Here is a 23,796-nt window from a genome sequence, read left to right on the forward strand (position 1 = left end):
TGTCCTGTACATGGATCAGTCGTCCTGGTCCCTTTGCGGAGAAACAGCCCCAAAGCATGATGCTGCCACCCCCATGCTTCACAGTAGGTATGGTGTTCTTTGGATGCAACTCAGCATTCTCTCTCCTCCAAACACAACGAGTTGTGTTTCTACCAAACAGTTCTATTGTGGTTTCATCTGACCATATGACATTCTCCCAATCCTCTTCTGGATCATCCAAATGCTCTCTAGCAAACTTCAGACGGCCCGGACATGTACTGGCCTAAGCAGGGGGACACGTCTGGCACTGCAGGATCTGAGTCCCTGGTGGCGTAGTGTGTTACTGATGGTAGCCTTTGTTACATTGGTCTCAGCTCTCTGCAGGTCATTCACTAGGTCCCCCCGTGTGGTCCTGGGATTTTTGCTCACCGTTCTTGTGATCATTTTGACCCCACGGGGTGAGATCTTGCGTGGAGCCCCAGATCGAGGGAGATTATCAGTGGTCTTGTATGTCTTCCATTTTCTAATTATTGCTCCCACAGTTGATTTGTTCACACCAAGCTGCTTGCCTATTGCAGATTCCGTCTTCCCAGCCTGGTGCAGGTCTACAATTTTGTTTCTGGTGTCCTTCGACAGCTCTTTGGTCTTCACCATAGTGGAGTTTGGAGTGTGACTGTTTGAGGTTGTGGACAGGTGTCTTTTATACTGATAACAAGTTCAAACAGGTGCCATTGATACAGGTAATGAGTGCAGGACAGAGGAGCCTCTTAAAGAAGAAGGTACAGGTCTGTGAGAGCCAGAAATCTTGCTTGTTTGTAGGTGACCAAATACTTATTTTCCACCATAATTTGCAAATAAATTCTTTCCAGATCAGCCAATGTGATTGTCTGGATTTGTTTTCTCATTTTGTCTCTCATAGTTGTGGTCCACCTATGATGCCAATTACAGGCCTCTCTCATCTTTGTAAGTGGGAGAACTTGCACAATTGGTGGTGACTAAATACTTTTTTGTCCCACTGTATAACATGAATTAACTTCCTGCAGGGGTCTAGAATATGTACAATCATCCCCGTGGGATATATAATATGACAGAACTACCCCCCTGGGGTCTGGAACATGGAACATCTGCCCAGTGGTGTATATAGCATTAAAGAACCACCCCGTGGTGTATACAACATGACAGAACTACCTAGAGAGTCTAGAACGTGAATGGTCTGCCCCTGTTGTATATAGCATGACAGAGCTAACACCCTGGGACCTAAAACATGAACAATCTGCCCCGTGAGATTATATAATATGACTGAACTACCAATGCGATTTAGAACAATATTCTATTCCATGGTCACCATAGGGTGGCAATATACAGGCAAATATTGGGAGCATGACTTGTAATTATCAAACCACCATGTCCTGGCTAGCATGTTCTATAGACCCTGTGGTTTATAACAGAGACTGTCTTCTTGCATGCTGATCCTATAACCGGGCAGTCTTCTTGCACTCTGAGTATAACCTGCTTAAAAAAAACATTCATCTATAAAACACAACTAACATGGTGCTAACAGTCCTAAACATCAAGAAAAAGGCCTGACGGTCCGGAACAGCAGGGGGCGCACTGCAGTAACCTCCTCTGGGTGTAAGTACAACATCTAAGGGGTCTGCTCTGCTCTTCTTCAGCCTGACTTCCAGTAATTCCAAGCTGAGTGATGTATCCCATTATTAATCATGAAAGAAGATGTTGCCAGATCCTCGCCACCCTTCAACACTGTGGTCTAGGAAGCAGAAGCTGAAGTCATCCCTGGGGGTCATCCATGGAAACACCACCTGCAGGCAATGAGAGGAACTTGTCACCGGCCATATCCACCATCTTGATCCATTTATCTGTGTTACAACCAACTCTCAGCTGTTTGGATGTCAGATTTGGAGCAATGGCTGTGTCCCTGCAGCAGCTGCATCCCAATTGACATCAACTGGGCTCCCTGCACAGGGATGCACGGAATAGGGGGGTGACGGTGAACACAGCAATGCAGAGGCATACACTATAGTGTACTCCATGTGTAGTATGACCCTATGTGAACAAGGCCTTACCCTATTTGTCCTGGTGGCCACTCTATAAAGAAAAAAAAACATTTGAGTTGTCACCAGAACCAGAATAGAGGATGTCCCCTCACTTTGTAGAGATAGTCTCTCATTTTCTGTTGTGTCTGCAGGATAGACAATGACAATGACAGGAAATCTCCCCAGTGGGATGCAGTTGGCATGGCAGAGGTTTTATCCATTCCCTACTTTATAAAAAAAAAGTTTTGGATATACTTAAATAACAGGATTTTTGTTCTTAGTCCACACTGCATTGTATGTCCAATGTTGATGTCGCTCCTCATAGGACTCTAGTGGAATTGCTCCCGAAGGTGGTAGTATAACCTAGTTGTCTCTGATTCCTGAACAGGTAGCTATGTCCTGCTGATGGTTCCCTGCTCCAATCTGCATATGGGGGAAGGGGGAGGGGGAGCTTCTGGAGGACAGAGGATATAGGGATAGCATTGGGGATATAATGGTGGCATGGGAGGGACATGGTGATATTGTGGGTACTTACTAATACTATAATGATAAGCAGCAATATAATGAAGGTACTATAACAAGGGGGCTTACTGACCACCAATGTAAGAAGGGAAGCTACTGGGGCTTTAACTGACCACCAATGTAAGGAAAGCACTACTTGGGACACACTGCCAACCAATGCATGATTTAGATTATTTCCCTACCATTACATTGACCATACCCACTTTGATTTGGTTGTGTTCCCTTTAAAATGTTGAGTGCCACCCACCCTGTGATCTTTGGTTTCTTCTGTGTTTATAGAGGAGATCTTCACCTCTCTGTGGTTGCCTACCCCTGTGCTTATATACAAGTTTGCCCCTTCCTATCCATCCATCAATGTGAACAATAGAGAAAAGGGGTGGGGTCATTCACCAACTTCCCAAGTAATGTCTTTGCATTCTGGAACCCCCCCGTGATTTTCGACTATAAGGATGGTAGAGTATCACTGAAGATATGTGAAGGCACCTTGGGGTTCCTCAATCTATTCTATGTATATTCTAGTACAGTTTTTTTTTTTTTACAGAGAAGTTTGTTTTGTATTTTTTTACTGTGGAAAAAAATGTAGTAAAAGAAACAAAGAAAAACATGTTGGCACATAGGAAGGCGTCATTGTGCAAACACAAATGTAGGACATGTTGGCAGGGCGGCTCACAAATATAGAACACCGTGTATGAAGCATTGAGGTAGAGCAAGAACACTAGAAAGCTCGTGGTACATGAGAAATCCCCTAAAATCCCATCTGGTAATACAAAAGTATCACAAGCCGTCAACCAATCCTTCGGTTAGTTACTCATCAAGGAAGGAAATGGAAAAAAAGGGGGAGGAAACACTAGACTCTAAAAGAGGGGAAGGGGGATCAGAGCAGGAAGAAGGGAAAGAGAAAAAAAGGGGGGCGGAGAGGAAGGGAAAGAAAAAAAAAAGGGAGAAAAGAAGAACAAGGGAGAAAGATGAGGGCAGTAACAGAACGACTAAATGATTCTCCCAGGGCCTATAGGGTCAGATCTCTAGCCTTGACCCAGGTTTAGAAAACCCTGTTAAATTTCATAGGGCAATTACGACTAAGGCAGGTAACACTCGATTGTCATTTTCCAAAAATTTGTGGCAAAAATAAAATGTTCCATGGACTCAACATGCCTCTCAGCACATTCTTTGAGGTGTCTACTTTCCAAAAAGGGGTCAAAGGGGTTTTTTGTACTGTCCTGGCACCTCCAGAAATGTAATAGGCAGTCAGAAAGTAAAAGCTGTGTAAAATCCGATATATATACCATAGTTTGTAGACGCTGTAACTTTCACGTAAACCAATTAATATACATGTATTGGGATTTTTTTCTTACCAAAGGCATGTAGCAGAATAAATTTTGGCCTAAATTTATGACTACTTTTGAGTTTAGTATATATTTTTTATAACCGAAAGTAAAAATATTGGGTTTCTTTGAAAATTTTTGGTGTTTTTTGTTTATATCACAAAAAATAAAAAACCCAATGGTGCTCAAATACACAAAAAGAAAGCTCTATTTATGTGAAAAAAAGACATTGATTTCATTTTAGGTACAGCATTGCATGATCGCGCAATTACCAGTTGAAATAGCACAGTGGCAAATAGCAAAAAATGGCCTGGTTGTTAACCTCTTCACGCCGGCCAAACACAAATGTGCGGCCTCCCAATGTCTGGGCCTAGACGCCGAGCGGCCGCACATTTGCGTTCTATTAAAAAAGGACATATGTGCCGAGAGCGCGCACCCTGCGAGCTCCCAGCACACATATCGGTACTCACGCAAAGGTCCCAATCTCCTCTTTCGATCAGGACCTTTCCCGATCATGTGACCGCCGTGACGGAGCATCACGGCGGTCACATGACCCTAAACCCCGCCCCGCCTTCCGAAACTCTTAAAGAGCCGGGAGGCGCCGGCGTGAAGGGGTTAAGGGGGGTAAATCTTCCGGAGGGCAAGTGGTTAACCAGAGAGTGCCATTTCTGTGCCGTAGGAGGAGCAGTCACCTTCCTCTTGCGCATAATAGATTTCCTTGCATAGTATAGTACATAAAGCAGAAACAACCGTTTATGATGTTTGGTGTCTATCGTATCACCAACAGCAACAATAACGGGTCCAGAGGCACCATTACCCCACTAAGAGCACTGACCTCGGACACCACGTCCCTCCAGAAGGGTTGCAGAACAGGGCAAGACTAAACCATGTGGAGGAACAGACCTGTGGCAGTACAACATTTAGGACATGTAGGATCCACCAATGGGGTAAATAGCAGAAAGGCATTGAGGGGAGTAATACACCCAATGTAGAAATTTTTGCTGTATCCACCTATCCCTGGCTGAAATCATAAGGGGAAGAAATTGTTGGATACCCTCTTCCCAATCCCCATCTGTCAAAGTGGGCAGATCCTCCTGCAACATTCTAGTACAGTTTAATGCCATAGAGTCAGTACAAGTTCACTTTAAAGGAAATCTATGGCAGGCCCAGGACAGGTGAATTCTCAGCCCTTGATCTGCATACTTGTTTCAGATCAGCAATTCAGAAAGGGTTGGAATGACAGCCAGGCAACTTTGATCCTCTGAAGGAGCAAAGCCATGATAACTAAAACTGAATGGATCTTTGAACTAAAATTTTATGTGCAGCACATCTCTAGGGTCACCATACATGTTACAATCTGACCATACAATCTTAATTTTGGTAAATCTAAAGTTAGTTATACAATGTAATTTGAAGACCCTCCTAACATATCTAATCAATCTGTATTCAATCAGGCAGGCCTTTGCACTATATAGTTGTTGGTTGAAAATATTTAATCAGATTGTAATGTGTGTGTGGTGAGCTTTACTGGAATCTGTTAGGATGGGAGGTTGGAGGTTGAAGTTTAGGCTGCAATTCAGTGCTGACACCTGCCGCTAGAAAAGGTGCCAATACAGAGGCAGGAGAGGAGCACTGCAGGAAGGGAGCCTCGGCTGTGACCCACAATAGCCACCCTGGCAGGCTACTTTTAAGGTATATGACCTTCTGAAATCAGATATGGTCAGTGCAAAAAGATCAGGATACCTGACAGAATGCAGATGCTCTTACCCCGCTTGTGGAGTTTTGTGGAGATAAGTCCAGGAAGGGGCTGTCCTGCCTTCCACTCTGACACATCTCGAAGGAATCAGCAAAACTTTCCTGGCGGGGTTCCATACTGGTCAATTCCATGGGCATCTCTTCCTTCACCTCGAACTCCGGGATGCTGTGCCCTCCCCACGTCATGGACTTCAACCTGTGAGCGAAAAGAATGGGGCAGCATGAGATGGCAAATGTGAGCTTAGAACAGTACATACGTGGTCACAGATGTGCATCCCATGTCTCAATATACTGTATATATATATATATATATATATATATATATATATATATATATATATATAGGACTAGGGAGTAGATGTTCTAATTGGAGAAAACTGCTTTTCCAGCTTTCTCCAGGTTTTGGTAGTCCTGGAAGGGGCTCCCTAGTTTGAAGATTCCGTAGTGTCTTGGGCGGGACGGAATCTCCAACCCAGTGTCCAGGAACAGGAGAGGAACAGCAGGGTGTGTGCCCAGGTGCATACAGGCCTTATAATGGAGGTTTAGGAATACCTCAGGGCTCCACCCAAGAGAGACAGAAGGTCACCTACAGGTTTCAGAGAGGCTGCAGGTGGCAGCCGGAGTATGAAAGTCTGCAAGAGACAGTTAATAGCCTGAGGACTAGACCAGAGGAGCCGTGTGCGTCCGAGTTAATGGCCTGAGGACTAGACCAGAGGAGCCGTGTGCGTCCGAGTTAACGCATTAAGGAATAGGCCAGAGGAGCTGTGTGTGTCCAAGTTAATGGCCTGAGGACTAGACCAGAGGAGCCGTGTGCGTCCGAGTTAACGGCCTAAGGAATAGGCCAGAGGAGCTGTGTGCGTCCGAGTTAATGGCCTGAGGACTAGACCAGAGGAGCCGTGTGCGTCCGAGTTAATGGCCTGAGGACTAGACCAGAGGAGCCGTGTGCGTCTGAGTTAATGGCCTGAGGACTAGACCAGAGGAGCCGTGTGCGTCCGAGTTAACGGCCTAAGCAATAGGCCAGAGGAGCTGTGTGCGTCCGAGTTAATGGCCTGAGGACTAGACCAGAGGAGCTGTGTGCGTCCGAGTTAATGGCCTGAGGACTAGACCAGAGGAGCCGTGTGCGTCCGAGTTAATGGCCTGAGGACTAGACCAGAGGAGCCGTGTGCGTCTGAGTTAATGGCCTGAGGACTAGACCAGAGGAGCCGTGTGCGTCCGAGTTAACGGCCTGAGGAATAGGCCAGAGGAGCCGTGTGCGTCTGAGTTAATGGCCTGAGGACTAGACCAGAGGAGCTGTGTGCGTCCGAGTTAATGGCCTGAGGACTAGACCAGAGGAGCCGTGTGCGTCTGAGTTAATGGCCTGAGGACTAGACCAGAGGAGCCGTGTGCGTCCGAGTTAATGGCCTGAGGACTAGACCAGAGGAGCTGTGTGCGTCCGAGTTAATGGCCTGAGGACTAGACCAGAGGAGCCGTGTGCGTCCGAGTTAATGGCCTGAGGACTAGACCAGAGGAGCCGTGTGCGTCCGAGTTAATGGCCTGAGGACTAGACCAGAGGAGCTGTGTGCGTCTAACTTAACGGCCTGAGGACTAGGCCAGAGGAGCTGTGTGCGTCCGAGTTAATGGCCTGAGGACTAGGCCAGAGGAGCCGTGTGCATCTGAGAAGCTCTAAGCTGTGTGTCTGGAAGAGCTGGTGGTGAGAAGGACCAGTGTCTATAGCAGCAGTGCTTCTGAAGAGTAGCCAGATGGGCTAGTATTTTCATTTGGACTGTGTATATGTTACTGGAGAAGAACCCCTGCATGGGAAAACTTATGTTGGACGTTTGTTTTTGTCTTTCTTTTTAATAAAAGTGGGCTACCAAGCCCTGAAGTATAGTTCCTGACTGGTGTGAACTCACTGGCAAACGCATCTACCACTGAGCTAAACATTCCCCATATATATATAATATTTTTTTTTTTGGTTTGTTTTTTGTGACCGTGTGAAGCCCTGCCACTGTGTAAAAGTAGGAAAGAGACACACGGTTCACACATCTGCAGAGTGCGGGGCTCCAGCTATGAGTTGTGAGTGGAGTTGCTGAACAGAGAGCCAAGTGGTTTCGTATTTTCCATGACCTATTTTGATGGTGAAAATCCCCTAGATGGGCGACTGTTTAGTGAACTTTTAGTTTATTCAATAAACGTGGGCCAACAAATATTTCAAATTTTGATTCCAGAGCACTGCTGCCATTTTTGTGTCCACCAGTTCTGTTTTCCTGCATAGTTGAGTCGCTTAGCCTTGTTTCCATGTCTATGCAAGAAAACATAGGAACTGAAGTGCAGAAAAATAGCAGCAGGTGCTCCGGACTGAGGAATCAAAATGAAATATTTGGCTGTAGCAGGAGGCTACTGTGTTGGCGAAGGGATGGAGAGCAGTACAATAGTAAGTGTCTGCTCTCTAGGCCTCCCCAACCTCCACCTTATGGGCCGGTTCACACTATAAAAGTGCAGTCCAGATGCGTTCTGCATGCGTTTTGGCATACAGGTTTTTGATGCATTTTTGGCACATTTTTTGTGTATTTTTGACCCATTCCATTGTTTTTTTTATGTATTCCAGTTCATTTCTTCCCTTCTCTTTTTCTTCAATTTAAATACAGACGTGCATTTTCAGTGCGTTTTTGGTGTGTTTTGGTACGTTTTACCGCATTCCAGTACAGTTCTGTGCAGAAAATATGCAGCATGTTCTACTTTATCTTCTGCACCCGGAACGCACTGGAACTGCAAGCACTGATGTGAACTATGACATTGACAACCATATCACCTACTTTCTGTGCGTTTTGGATGCAGAAAAAAATAAAACTGAAACGCATGTAGTGTGAACTGGCCCTCAATCCGCCGACCCTCCTTCCGGCTGTGCCTACAAACAATCGGTCCATTCACAGAGGAAAGGGAGCGAGCAAATCGCACTGGCTGCCCGTTTGTGATTTAATACACATCCACCTCCCTGCCTTTTTTTTTTTTACAATATGGCAATAAGGTGGTGGATAATCTAACAGACTGTTTCTGAAAAAAAGGCAAAATCCGTATTGATTTATACCTTCGTAAATGGAGGCGCTTGAGGAGCGGTTTTCAGCCCCTTTCACAATGGTGCACTTTTGCCATGCTTTTCCAGGGTGACAAAAGCCCACAAAAACTATTCCTCAATAAATCCTGTGTAACCCCCGTTTCACACCTGTGCGGCCGTACGGGCCGTGTTTTGCTCGGGCACGAGAGCCCATTCATTTGAATGGACTCCCATGCCCGTGGCACGCAGGGAAAGAAGTCCCTGCACTACTTTGGAAAACGCAGCCCGCACGGGAACCTCGGTTCCCATTACGGTTGCGTTTCCCAGTGCAGGTGGCGTGTCATTAGAACTAATGGCACGCGCCCGCGGGTCCGCAATTCTCTGTGCGGCTGCACGGATTTCCGAGTGGATCCGCAGCGGCACCACCCGCACAGATGTGAACCTAGGGTAACTGTTCACACTGCAGGTGCTTTGTGCATTGAAAAGTCCTGCATGCTTTACTGATTTACAATGGAAGAACGTTTTGGTGCAGTTTTTGAAAAACGTATCAAAAAAGGCACCTTCTATTGTAAGTCAATAAGAATGCATCAATGTGAAAGGGCCCTAAGCTGCATAAAAGCACATCAACACAGCATTGGTATGGAAGGGCCCTTACTGGACCACGACCACTTACCTGAAGCAGGACATACAGGGCTGTACACATGGCGTGGCAAAAATGACCACTTACGAACGCAAACCTTTAAAGTGAATAGGGCCGTGCAGCAGATGTCCTGCAACAGCGCACAGTGCATGTGGCTGTTGTACAGTGGTCCAGCCTTTTTGGGGTTGAAACGGGTGTCGGGGAGTTGACATATTTCCTCCCAGCTGCCTGTCAACAGCCCTCTGAAATGCAATCCACTGTGGACGCTGCCTGTCTGAACGAGGTCCTGAGCACAAAAGCAGAGTAATACCTTTTATTAAGGCAATATAGGATTCCCAGGGGGAAAAAGGCTATAACCAATATGACAAACAAGAAAAATTCTCCAAAAACAGTGAATTTGTGCAGAAAACATCAAATTTCTCCCTTTGTGGGGGAAAAAAAAATCTGTGCACAGGAACAGGCACTTTGCCTATCTCTGTGCGCCAAGTTAGAGTAGGTTTTAAACACCTCCAGTTTCGTTATCACAAACTGAATTTTTTTTTAAATTCAGTGCATTAATAGCACCACTTTGTAAAAATGAATCTGCCGCATGTGTTGGTAAAGTTACTGAAACTGGTAATGGGGATTTTGTATTCTGGAGCAGGCGTATCTGTATCATTATTGTATGATGTCTGCAGTCTCTGACCATCTCCTATACCAGGTCTGCAGTCTCTGACCATCTCCTGTACCAGGTCTGCAGTCTCTGACCATCTCCTATACCAGGTCTGCAGTCTCTGACCATCTCCTGTACCAGGTCTGCAGTCTCTGACCATCTCCTGTACCAGGTCTGCAGTCTCTGACCATCTCCTGTACCAGGTCTGCAGTCTCTGACCATCTCCTGTACCAGGTCTGCAGTCTCTGACCATCTCCTGTACCAGGTCTGCAGTCTCTGACCATCTCCTGTACCAGGTCTGCAGTCTCTGACCATCTCCTTTACCAGGTCTGCAGCCTCTGACCATCTCCTGTATCATGTCCGCAGTCTCTGACCATCTCCTGTATCATGTCTGCAGTCTCTGACCATCTCCTTTACCAGGTCTGCAGTCTCTGACCATCTCCTGTATCACGTCCGCAGTCTCTGACCATCTACTGTACCCAGGGGCAGACTGACAACTCATGGGGCCCCCGGGCAATAGGGGATCATGGGGCCCCTGTGTCCTTGCCCAAACTCAAAAAAGCCTATGAAAAGGGTACCAGGGGGATCTCATGGGGCCCCCTACTGACCCCGGGCCCTCGGGCAGTGCCCGAGTTTCCAAATGGTCAGTCCGCCCCTGAATGTACCAGGTCTGCGGTCTCTGACCATCTCCTATACCAGGTCTGCAGTCTCTGACCATCTCCTGTATCATGTCCGCTGTCTCTGACCATCTCCTGTACCAAGTCTGTGGTCTCTGACCATCTCCTGTATCATGTTTGCAGTCTCTGACTATATCTTGTATCATGCCATTTGTCTCTGACACTAAATATTTTTTGTGCACCCCTTTGGTAATTTTGAGAGCCACACCAGAAGCCCCCCCATATCAGGAAAGTTGACCACCAATGGTTTAGACTAAGCTTATAGCCCAGAACATTATTACTTGTCCTCCTTTCTCTATAGAACATCCAGGAAATTCCACGGCGGCATGTTCTCCTCTATTGTGGTGACTGAAAAAATGTGAAATATTTTCAAGTTTGCACGCCAAGAGCAGGAGGACACAAGGCTGGGTGAGAAGCTGCATTCCACTACCTCCGAGAACTGAAGTAGATGACCCTTCAGGCACCTGAAAAGGACTGAAGAATGCCACTCATTTCTCTCTAGGTGTGGCAGATGAGTGACACGTGGACGGGGTCCTGTGTGCTCCCCAGGCATCAGAATCTAATCAAGGCTGCGATTCCTCTGCAGGGAAGTAAATGACAGCTGAAGTCTAATAAAATCGTCTCTTCTGCATATCATCAATGGTCTACTATTGGATGTAGGGAACTGCCCTCTCCCTTGACCTGTGATCAGTATTATCAGTATCTTTATTAGGGACAAGTGTTCTGGTCAGAACTACCTACAAGGAGATTTCCACTAATTTCGGGGAAATTGCCACTCAATTCCTGTTGTGCGAAGAGGACAAAACAAAAGCAATCTTCCAATGTTTAAAGCTGTTCTTCAGGCTTCCTTTCAGTCTTGTACAGTTGTCCTCTCCTGGACTGGAATGGCTGACTCTGATTTCATTGCACACTGTGAGCTCCTCCTAATGTGCATTAGAAGCTACAGCAAGGCAGATACACCTCGACTCATTTACTAGCTGGGGGACGTCCAGCATCACCTAGCTCTTTCTTGCCCAGCTTGGCTGTCCATGGCCCACCCCTTTCATTCATTGGATTGCAGTTCTTTCATGTGGGTGTTACCTCTGGTGGTCCACATGCAAATGAAGTCTGCCTGGGAACACCCACTACTCCAAACTGACACCCATCAAGGCATTTTATATTTGTATAACTCCACTGCTTACACCAGGGCTGAAGGCTCTTGGGAGGAGTACTGAGGCAGAGTGCTGCAATGTTTTCAGGAAGCTATGTACACCACCCTGCTTGTAGGCAGGTTGAAATTAGATAGCTAGATGCTACCCCAGACGGGAGGGTAGGGGTTAATATTTTTCAAGGTTCTTCAGCTTTTGGAGGGATGTTTGGGTCTGACCCTCTGCACCTGTGGCAAAAAAGTGGACAGTAGGCCCCTGTCCATCTGTAGGTCCATCACTGCTGTTGCCATCATCTAGGCTTGGTTCTTGTCCACAGTCTTGGCCATCTCCCCGGTCCCCGAAGAGAGCTACATCTTGAAGAGGTACAAAGATGACATAGCCTGGCATCAAAATGTAAAGTCATCAAAGCTTGGGATTAGCCCCGAAGACAACAACTACTGGAGTATGTATTTTTTGGATGCTGTGACCACATGGACTCTACCTCTGCAGGTACACCAGAGCAGAACATAGCCCGGTGCGGTTTAGGGACAAGGGAATTAGGAACGATGGCTGTCATTGAAAGTACTTGGGAAAGTCCTGTTGTTCTTGGACTGTATGCTGTTTTTACACTTTAGTTACAGTAAGTAAAGTCTTTCAAACTTTGTCGTTCGCCTGGTTTGAAGTTACTCAAAGGGGTGTAATGCAAGTAGCTGCCACAACCTTGTACTTAGTTTACAGCTTGGGTCGCTGGCACAAGGGGTGCAAAGAGTCGTGACGTTAAGAGTCATTCTAGTGCAAGTTATACATGTAGTTGTCGAGAGAGACAAAGGTACAGTCAGCAAGCAGCCTGTCGTAAACATGCGCCTGTTATAGGTGGAATTGCCTGTAGCCGCTGTAGCAATCGTACCCACAAAGGTGGATGCGGTTCAACCATTTTGCTCCAACCTGCATCTTGGCAAAGGATCATCCATCTTGTACAACTATATCTTTCCTCATCCCCCTCCCTCTCTGAGATCCTCAGTGACATGTGGTCGGTGTGTGTTGGAAGTGTCACAGGCAGGCTGGAGCACAGCAGGAAGCTCCGAGCTATAAAACCTCTCTAAGCTGGGTGCCGGGCTGTCTAAAACTGTGCAATCTAGCACCTCATAAAAGTATAACCCAAGCCTTCCCCTGAGTTCAAAGACATTCCAGAGGAGTCATAAACTAGATACCACTTTTAAAATCCATTTTCCCCCTGTTAGAGATCCGGGCATGACCAGAAATGTGTGGGAACACAGGCATAGTCAGGGCTGGAGAGGTGGAATGGTCAGGCAGGCTGTTAGGTACTGTCAGGCACCGCCCGGCGGGATCTCTAGTACCCACAGAACGGGATTCCCCAGGGCGCGGAGTCTAAGCCCCAGTCTGCCTTTTCACCAGAGCCCCTGACGGTGGGGATGGACTTGGCGCAGGACTGAGACCAGGTCGCAACCCCTGAGTGCACCCAACTGTGGTAGAGGGGTCCGCCGAGGGTATGTACCGGGGGAAAACCTGACGTGAAGAGGCTGGCAGACCTGGTAACAGGGACAGATCCGTGCGGGATAGATGGATCGTCTGGGTAGCATCAGGCGTAGTCAGGCAGGCCAGGTCAGCAACGTGCGGGCAGCAAGGTACCGGAGGAGCAGGCAGAGAATAGTCAGGGTCACAAGCCGGGTTCAGTAACTCACGGACAGCGCGGTACAGAGGATCAGGCAGAAGGATGGTCAGGCAAGCCAGGGATCAAGCAGGAGAAGTCAGCAGAGGTCAGGATCAGACAGGGTCGGCAACAAATCAGATAGTCAGCAGAACAGGAACACAGGATACCAGGTACAGGGGCTCATGGGAAACATACACCAAGGCCCTGATCACAGGCCTGGTCATTCCTTAAATACACCTCCTGCAATCAGCCCCAGGTGTTGGCTGACTGCAGGAGTGAGCTTCTGGCTGCTGAGAGCACCCGCTGGTCAGCCCTGGTACTGCAGCCCACATGGCAGGTGAGTCCCACCACCAGTGCTGAGTCCATTCCTGACACCCCCTATGTCTCATATCTTGGAATATGAGAGACTTAGATAAAAACCAGACATATCTTCAGATTGCTCACGAGAAGACAAACCATTTGATATGTCACACTTCTTGGCTGGAATATATAGGAAAGCAGAAAATTACATCTCTTGAACCATTCAAGTATGTATTACATATTTCATATCTAACCGTTCCGCAGATGCGTCTGCATATTAATCTACCTGCGGGTGGAATGTTACTTGTGCCTAGGAAAAGTTATGAGCCAAAATATAAGCTAAAAGAGATTTTGCTTCTAGCTTGGGTCTCCGCCTAGACACCCCTCCCCAAATGAGGCATTGGTCCTTGATTTCAGAGGCATTGGTCCTTGATTTCCCTGCTGGGGGACTACAAAATAGGCTGTCAGGCCTAAGAGTGGAAGTTGAAGAATTCTCCCTTTTAACATCAGAACCAACTTGGGAGACGGTGCCCTTTTGCTCTGAAACTTGATTTGCTTAACCCAGTACTTTTGGCAAGTACTCTACCTCTCTAAACTTCTTTCTGTTACCTCTTTGCTGTGTTATTGCGCTCTGTGTATTTATATATATATTGGTTACATCTTTTTTCTGTAAATATTTTTATTGCACCCTTTTGACCTTTTAGTAATAAATCTTTCTTTCTGAAAGTGTTGAACTGTTTCTATCTAAAGCTCCTTAATGCAACTTACGAATTCCTGCCTCTGAAGAGCGCTACTATGTGTGTTTAACCCTCTGTATAATCTGTATGCGGTGACAGTGGTATACAGACGATTATCCAATCATCCTAGTGTTATTGCTGATATTGCCGATAAAACCTTCCGTGTGCAGCACCCCTCCCAGTCTTATTGATGCATAGAGCAGTGGCTCAGGGACGAGCATGCAGCGGTGCCCCCTGGGAAAGTGGCTTTCCCTGAGGGCACTGCTTGAGGGGGAGGAGCTAGGAGCGCAGAAAAAAGAAGAGGACCCAGGCTGCACAGAGAAGGTAAATATAGACATGTTTGTTATTTAAAAAAATGAAGCTTTAGTGTCACTTTAAGTATCTCAGATTCTGACACTCTGTTCTGTATCAGTCCATCCAGAACCAACAACTGGAAAAGAAGGTAAACTGTCTCCCAACCCTGCAGGGAGTTTGGTTCTAGGTGTTCAGAGCAGGCGAGTTCTAAGCACATGCTAAGCCCTTCCTTTACCTGCACTTTACTCCGCCAACAAGAACGCACAACTGTTAAGAGGACAACAAAGAGGACCATGAACCAGTAACCTTTTATTTCATACAGGGAATGTGTTACTAACACTCAATGACACAATGGGGTTGATTTACTAAAGGCAAATAGACTGTGCAAGTTGCAGTTGCACTCTGTTAGGGCATTTGCGCCAGAACTTAGTAAATGAGGTGAAGCTTCACTTTGCATAAAATACCCAATCACATGCAAGAAAAAAAAAGAAAAATAATTTTTGCTTGCACATGTTTGGATGATGGGAATCAGCGGAGCTTTCCTTCATTTATAAGCTCTGGAGCAACTGTACTTGCAGTGCACAATCTATTTGCCTTTAGTAAATCAACTCACAGTGTTTAGGTATAAAATGCCCTATAGTAATAATAAAGTGATAAAAAGAGGAGCTGAGACTGACCGGTCAATGCTGCTCTGTTTCCTCTTCAGCTCCTGGATATGGTGCTGGACAGACATCTCTCTCCTGTTACAGCCAGAGTCCAAATTCTTCTTCTTCCTCTTCTTCGACCGGCACAGCTCTGACGGAGATGGCAGAGACTCCAGGCTTGGTGTGGGCAGGCTGGTGTAGTCAGAGTTTGCTCTCCATGCTGGGTAGCCAGACTTGTTCACCCCAGACAAAGATAAAATAAAATATTGAGATTTGCAGGAAGTGAGGGAAAATCTGAAACCTCTGACAGGGGTTCTAGACTTCCTCTACTCCACTAAAAAAAAAGCATTTTTTATGTCTGTATTGCTATTGGAGGTTTACCTTCACTTCCTGTCTACTGAAACGTTTGTTGGTAGAACAGGAAGTGAGGGGAAATCTTTATAACAGATCCACAGAAAACAATAATTACAACCAGTAATCGTTCCACACTCTGGTCAAAACTAAAAAAAAAATGGCTGTACATGAACTTTAATTTTTTATATCTTAAAAATGTTTACTCGCTCGCTATTCTATATTACTATTATTGTTTGTTATATAAAACAGAAACCATGCCTGTCCATACAAAACAAATGTGCAGAGGTCGGAGTTTACCCTCTGTCGTCTTATGTCTAAGCTGCTGTGAATTGTCAGGTGCATTCCTGTACTTCCTGGAATGCTTCAGGACTATAAACTTTGACTTACCACACCGGGGACCCCACCGATATCCATACTAAGAGGAAGGGAAAAGAGAAATGAAAGTTACATCATTCTATAATACTCTGTAACAGCAGATCAGTGACTACAGGGACAATACAAGGTAAAGAGAGGAGGACAGTCAGTAGGCAGCGATCATAAAGCATATATGCAGCGCTTATCATAACAATTAAATAAAAGGCAAAAAAGCAAAATGCATAACCTGCAAGCAATAACCTTGCATGGGACTAATGGTACACAAAATTATAAAGTGACAAGTGCAATAATGAATGGATGAAGATATCTAAAGAAATAACATGGCTGATTATGATTAATTCATGATCCAAACTTAATCAGAATAAAGGCATACGAAAAAATCACTATTAAATGCAAGTCCAGTGAAATTGTGAATGGATGAAATCCATAGTGTTGAATTAAAAACTCCGGTATTCGCAGTGAAATCAGGATTCAGTGCAGGTGACTCCTTGTGGAATATAAATGAAGTGTGCCTGCACTTACCAGAAGCGCAAATTAAATGCGCATATAGTGAATATCACATCAGCAAAGTGGACCCTGGTAGTCATCTAGGATCTGGTCACGGGAAGAGGGGAGGGGGCTCCAATGGCTCAAACACATCGGACAGCACTCCACACCAATCCCTCACACAGGTAACCGTGATGATAACTCCTTGGGCGATCTCAGTTACTTTATGTTGATTTGCAGAGGTACTACTCCAACCTTAACCATTAGCCACCCGGCCAATGGCCATTTGGCAGCCGGCAAAATCCTTCAGTGCTCCGGGTGGACGCCACATGGCATCCTCCCGGGCATGCGCAGTTTGCGCGCCTGAAGAGCCGCACAGTTTGCGCGCCTGCAGAGCCGTGCAGCGGCGCGATCTGTTACCGGCCGTGTACCTCGGACATGGCCGATGACAGATCTGAGTACCGGCCCCATTGCCGGTACCATGTGACCTGCTGTGACCAATCACAGCAGGTCACATGACAGTTGTATACACTAGATGGCTTCATTCATGCTATCCATTGTATACTAGTATGCCTAGCTGTGAATGTTTACAGCGATCACATGCACAAGCTGGGCCAATCACAGCCCAGCTGTGTCATGTGATTAGCCGTGGCCAAATCACAGTTAAGCACAAAAAAAAAGCCCTGAATGAATCGATGTCATTCAGGTAAATGCTTGCTTATAGCAAAGTAATTCTTTGCTACAAATTGTGTAAATGTCCCTATTTAAACTGAAGAAAAAGAGAGGGAAAAAATGAACCGGAACACAACAAAAACACACCAGAATGCATAAAAAATGCATCAAAAACACACCAGAATGTGGCAAAAATGCGCATGCGGCAACGCATCCGGAACACATTTCTATGGTGTGAACCGGCAGGGATAAAGGCAGTCAATAAACATTGATCACCGGAACTATAAAACGAAGATAGAAGGATTGTCAGTAACCACTTGAACACCTTTTCTGACACTTTTTGATTACATTTAAAAATCAATATTTTTTTGCTAGAAAATTACTTTGAACCCCGAAACGTTTTATATATTTCTTTTTTTTTAGCAGAAGCCCTAGAGAATAAAATGGTGGGTTTTGCAACTTTTTATGTCACACTGTACTTGCGCAGTGGTGTTTCTAACGTCATTTTTTTTTAGAAAAATACACTTTCATGAATTTTATTGCACACAAGCACAACTGAATACCCAATTTTTTTGTAAAATATAAAAGATGATGTTACGGCGAGTAAATAGATACCAAACATGTCACACGTTTGTGGAATGGCGCCAAACTACGGTATTTAGAAATCTCCATAGGCAACACTTTATAAGCCTTTACAGGTTACCAGTTTAGAGTTACAGAGGATGTCTGGTGCTAGAGTTATTGCTCTCCCTCTGGTGCTCGCACACGTGTCGTGCAATCGGCGTTCATGTATGCGTGCTGGACTGACGCGTGCGTTCGCCTTTGCATGTGAGAACGGGGGGACAGAGGTACTTTTTAAAAAAAAAAAAATTTCTACACTGTTTCTTTAATTTTTTTTTTATCACTTATATTGCTGTCACAAAGAATGTAAATATCCCTTGTGACAGCAATAAACAGAGACAGGTACTCTTTATGGAGAGACCTCTCCTCTGCCCTAAAAGCATCTGATCACCCCAAGATCATTGTGATCATTGTAGCATCCCTAGCGGTCTGATTATGTCCATATTTCTGTGCTCAAAGCGGTACATTTTTTTGCATGGAAATATCTTGTTTTTTTATTGTAGGCCTGTAATTCTCAGGAATAACTCACTGAAATCTGTCCGAACAAGAGTCTAGTAAACATCCCGGGTATGATCAAATTTGAAACACAAAATCATAAATTATAATTTAATAAATAATCATAAAAAATAATAATAAATTTAATTCAATAATGTAATTAAAACCAAAAACACTGAAATGTGAAATATAGCGCCAAGTTCGCACATCGCTGAGCTCAGTCGCAGAATCGTTTTCAGTGTCTGATGAGGAATTTCCCCCACGAATCATTATCACTCAATTCTGCAAGTGGTTCTGATTTACTATCGCTGTTCTCTAGCCGGTCTAAAACCGCTTTTGACCTAAAGGGACGCTTTTTGGACGCCATGGACGTTTCTCAGTTTCCAGGCAGAAAGAACAGTAAAAATGCAGGCAGGGCGCCGGACAAAGCACTCGGGACACAATGTATGTGAAATGGTTTGATACAGGAATGTTATACTATGTGATTTTAGTGTATTTAGTGAATGTCACTTTTTGTCATTTTCACATTTCCTGCCAGTTCAGTCCCCCATATGTCCCGACGTCGCAGGGACCGGAACCCGGAAGACGGGTGCCGGCATCGGCTGGAGGAGATGGCCGGGGACACTGCAGGGGGGACATCGCAGGAGCGCAGGACAAGGTAAGTGTAGAAGAGACCCCGGAGCAGAGCTGCAGTGTATTCCCGAGTGTAGCTCTGGGGGGTTACCGCTTGTGGTGCTGAAACTTTACCCCGAGCTACACACCGGAATACCGCCAGGGGGGTTAAAAATGGCGCTGATTACATCTGGGAAACTGGAAGTGACAGTAGTACTCATCGCTTCCTGTTTCCTGTGTTACAGAGGTCATTGGAGACCTTCCGGTCCTCTGATGGCCCTATGTTAATCTGAAAAAAAAGTGTCAGCTTCAGTTCCGGGATCTGGGGGGGTGTGGAGATCCGGGAGAGGCACCAACGGGCGGATGACTCCTCTCACCACCTGTAAAAGCCATCCAGCCTTCAGCTGCCTTTTACAAAACAGCCGGCCTTGGGACAAAACCAATCGTACCGGGATGATGGCATAGTCCCGCTATTACCACTTAAAGCCTGTAAGGTATACAGTGGGGATCGAAAGTTTGGGCACCCCAGCTAAAAATTTGTATTAATGTGCATAAAGAAGCCAAGGAAAGATGGAAAAATCTCCAAAAGGCATCAAATTACAGATTAGACATTCTTATAATATGTCAACAAAAGTTAGATTTTATTTCCATCATTTACACTTTCAAAATAACAGAAAACAAAAAAATGGCGTCTGCAAAAGTTTGGGCCCCCTGCAGAGTTAATATCTTGTACTGCCCCCTTTTTTTTTTTTTTTTTTTGTACTGCCCCCTTGACATCTAGGGGCCTACTACAAGTAGGCCCCTAGATGTCCCTCAGTTGGGGATCTTATCTTCTTGATGGAAGATAAGATATAGGATAGGATGTAAATAGATACAAAGAGACGCTCACCTTGGCTGTCTCATTAGCCGGTCCCAGAATTCAGGTCCATAGCGCTCTTCCATAGGAAGTGATGGAGAGCTGGGAGGAGTCGGTTCTGGATTAAACCGTTTAACGATCCTTGAATGCCTGCATGTAAAGTACGGCAGAATATATAGGGGGTTATTTACTAAAACTGGAAACTCTGCATAGAAAACAATCAGCTTTCAGGTTTTATTGCCAAAGCCTAAAGCAGAGTTCCAGCTGAGCAAAAAAAAAAATTAAAACTGTAGCTGCTGACTGTTAAAATACAGCCAATTACCTGTCCCTCGATCCAGCGGTGTCCTCACCACGGCTGGTTTCACCGGCCGTCTTCTCTCCCTGGCGCCGCCATCTTTGTTTTGGGCTTCCCTTGAGGTTTCGCAGCCGGGTGCCCACTGCACATGTGCAAGAAGCGCTGCACTTTGTGAATGGCCCCGTAGCTTTCTGGGACTTGTTACGTGTCCCAGAAGACTACGGGGAGGGAGGACAACTTCCGCTTCCAATCGTCTAGACCAGGGGTAGGCAACCTGCTGCTCTCTAGCTGTTGTGGAACTACATTTCCCATGAGGCATTGCAAAGATTACAAAACTGACAGTTACAGCTATGACTTGCAGAGGCATGACGGAACTTGTAGTCCTGCAGCTCTCAAGTTGCCTACCCCTGATCTAGGCGATCGCAGCGGAAGTGGGAGCGGGTACCTGTCAAAATCGGGTACCCACTGCCCCCTCCCGCTCCCCAAAGGTGCCAATCCTTAATGAGGAGCGGGGGACAAAGCATTAAAGAGGAACTTCCCTGTTTGGGTGGAACTCCGCTTTAACTGCGCTGCCCGACATTGCCATGAGACTCGGCCCGGTGTGCTGTGATATAAATGCAAAAATACAGCACTAGGCTGCGTTGCAGTGTGAATGGGACACATAGGAAACAATTGTTTCCTGTGCGTTCCTGCAGTGAGGTAAAACGTCTGTCACCACACGTAGGAGGAGATTTACTAAACATGGGGCACCCAGAATCTGGTGCAGCTGTGCATGGTAGCCAATCAGCTTTTAACTTCAGCTGGTTCAATTCAGTTTTAGCGGCTGTCCCCTTGTAGTTCTCAATGAACTACCACAGTGCTATGGAGCAGAGGCGTCCCTAGGGTTGGTGTCACCCGGTGCGGTAACACGTGGTGTCACCCCTCCAGAGAGGAAGGAGCGGTGCCGGTGTAGCGGTAAAATGAGTATCCATCCCTTGAAGATCTGTATCTCCTGATGCAACTGCGCATGTGCCGGTTTCCGGCTGAAGAAGTCGATCTCCGACTTCAGCACAGAGGCGGCAATCGGCTTCTTCGGCCTGAAACAGGCACATGCGCAGTTGCTTCAGGGGAGACTCATTTTACCACTACACCGGGGCAGGGGCAGCTGTCACTGTGCCAGCATCCTGCACCCCTTGTGATGGTGTCACCCGGTGCGGACCGAACCCCCCTAGGGACGCCACTGCTATGGAGCGTCATGGTAGTTCATTAAGTCTTCCTGTCAGTATATAAAACATCAAAACAGCGCAAATATATAATAATAAATAAATACACACTGCAAAAAAAAAAAATATAAAAAATAGTCCCACTCCAAATCAATGGTGACCAAAAAAATATAAAATTAAAAAATATAAAAAAATATATATTCATGAAATTCCTCTTCCCAAAGAAACCTTTAGCCCGTGCTTCCACCAAAAAACAGTGCTCAAATACTACACTTTTTGGTGGAAGCACGGGCTAAAAGTTTCGCCAAAATCCGCACGTTCCTAACCTCAGAAACCACTAAACAGCTCATCCACTCCCTCATCATATCACGACTCGACTACTGCAACTCCCTCCTCACTGGCCTGCCTCACCACAGGCTATCCCCGCTTCAGTCCATCCTGAATACGGCTGCCAGACTCATCCACCTTTCCAACCGCTCCATCTCCGCCACCCCCCTCTGCCAATCCCTCCACTGGCTTCCGATTGCGCAACGGATCAAATTCAAAATCCTAACACTGACGTACAAAGCCGTCCACCATACTGCCCCGAACTACATCACTGACCTAATATCCAAGTACCGCCCAACACGCACACTCCGCTCCTCACAAGACCTCCTTCTCTCTAGTTCCCTGGTCTCCTCCTCCCATGCCCGCCTCCAGGACTTCTCCAGGGTGTCACCCATCCTCTGGAACTCCCTGCCCCAACCCATCAGACTATCACCTACTCTCCTCTCCTTTAGGCGCACCCTGAAAACCCATCTCTTCAGGGAAGCCTACCCCACCCCCTGCTAACTTGCCGACCTCCTCCACTCTTCCTACCACTCCATCCCCCGCAGCTATCTCCTCCTGTGCCACCATCCCCTCCCTCCTAGATTGTAAGCTCCAAAGAGCAGGGCCCTCGAACCCCTTGTGTATCACATTGTATTGGTATTGTTCTGTCACATGTTCTGTCCCCCTTTGTAATGTACAGCGCTGAGCGAACTATTGGCGCTTTACAAATACTGTATAATAATAATAATATAATAATAATATTTTTTTTTATATTTTCTAATTTTATATTTTTTTGGTCACCATTGATTTGGAGTGGGACTATTTTTATATACTTTTTTTTTGCAGTGTGTATTTATTTTTATATATTTGCGCTGTTTTGATGTTTTATGTGTTTGGTGTCTACATTAATGAGCAGCAGCATTTATTTATTTGGTATATAATTTTCACAAAATTTGGCGCTGGTGATTCGTGTTTAAAATACTTCCTGTCCGTCTGCTTACTCATACATCTCATACATAGTTAGTCTGGCTGAAAAAAGACAAACGCCCATCCAGTTCAACCACTAATTAAAAAAAAAGTTATAATCCTACACCCACAGTTGATCCAGAGGAAGGCAAAAAAAAAAAAAGAAGCAGATACACTGACAGGTCTGCTTTACAGGCTTCTGCAACAAAAACTAATAAACACACATTTTTTTACCTGCAAAAAAATGTGCATTTAGTATTTTTTTCACAAAAGGTAAGTGGGTGGCTGCAAAGTGGGTTTAGTAGAATAGTAACTAAAGAAAACTAAACTGTAACGCTTTATAAAGGCCGTCCGAGAATTGGTCATTTCAGCTTCATTTCCTCACCGTATGAAAGGAAGGCAATCTTCACTGCTGGATTCATCGTACATCTTCACCGCTCAAAGGCTGCTGTGAAAAAGAAAGAAAACCCCAATAAATGATTAAACGGATATTATTTCATGGATTCACAACATTCGTTTTCTGATTCATTAACCCCTCGCCCTCCTGAGGATTTACCCCCCTTAATGACCACGCCTCTTTTTGCTACTCGGTGCTGCACTAATTCAACTGATAATTGCGCGGTCATGCAATGCTGCACCCAAACGAAATTTACGGACTTCTTTTTCACACAAATAGAGCTTTCTTTCGGTGGTATTTGATCACCTGTGCGCTTTTTATTTTTTACACTATAAACAAAAAAAATTCCAAAAATTTTGAAGAAAAACGATATTTTTTACTTTCAGCTATAAAAAATATATAGTAAACTCAAAGTTGGTTATAAATTTAGGCCAAAATGTATTCTGCTCCATGTTTTTGGTAAAAAAAATCCCAATAAGTGTATATTGATTGCTTTGTGTGAAAGTTATAGCGTCTACAAACTATGGTATAAATACTGCAATTTACGCCATTTTTCTGCTATACAGCGCTGCGCTAGTTTAACGGACAATTGCGCGGTCATGCAATAAGGTACTTAAATGAAATTTACATCCTTTTTTTCCCCACAAATTGAGCTTTCTTTCGGTGGTATTTGATCGCCTGTGCGGTTTTTATTTTTTGCGCTCTAAAAAAAAAAAGGCTGACAATTTTGAGGAAAAAAAACAATAT

The 23,796-nt window shown here is 45.4% G+C and overlaps 1 protein-coding gene across 1 annotated transcript; it reads right to left on the reverse strand.

The window, feature by feature from the left end:
• Positions 1-1,290: 1,290 nt before the first annotated feature.
• Positions 1,291-23,081, reverse strand: INCA1 (inhibitor of CDK, cyclin A1 interacting protein 1). The gene is made up of 6 exons (XM_089656891.1): positions 23,038-23,081; positions 19,914-20,030; positions 16,151-16,178; positions 15,443-15,642; positions 5,645-5,828; positions 1,291-1,799 (listed from the first exon to the last, which is right to left on the reverse strand). Exons 1-6 carry the CDS (start codon positions 23,079-23,081, stop codon positions 1,695-1,697), a joined length of 678 nt encoding a protein of 225 aa, XP_089513017.1. The 3' UTR covers positions 1,291-1,694.
• Between the last annotated feature and the right edge of the window lie 715 nt (positions 23,082-23,796).

Source organism: Staurois parvus, unplaced genomic scaffold (genome assembly GCF_062004578.1).
Source record: "Staurois parvus isolate SC_StPar_1 unplaced genomic scaffold, SC_StPar_1.0 ptg000947l, whole genome shotgun sequence".
Classification (NCBI taxonomy): domain Eukaryota; kingdom Metazoa; phylum Chordata; class Amphibia; order Anura; family Ranidae; genus Staurois; species Staurois parvus.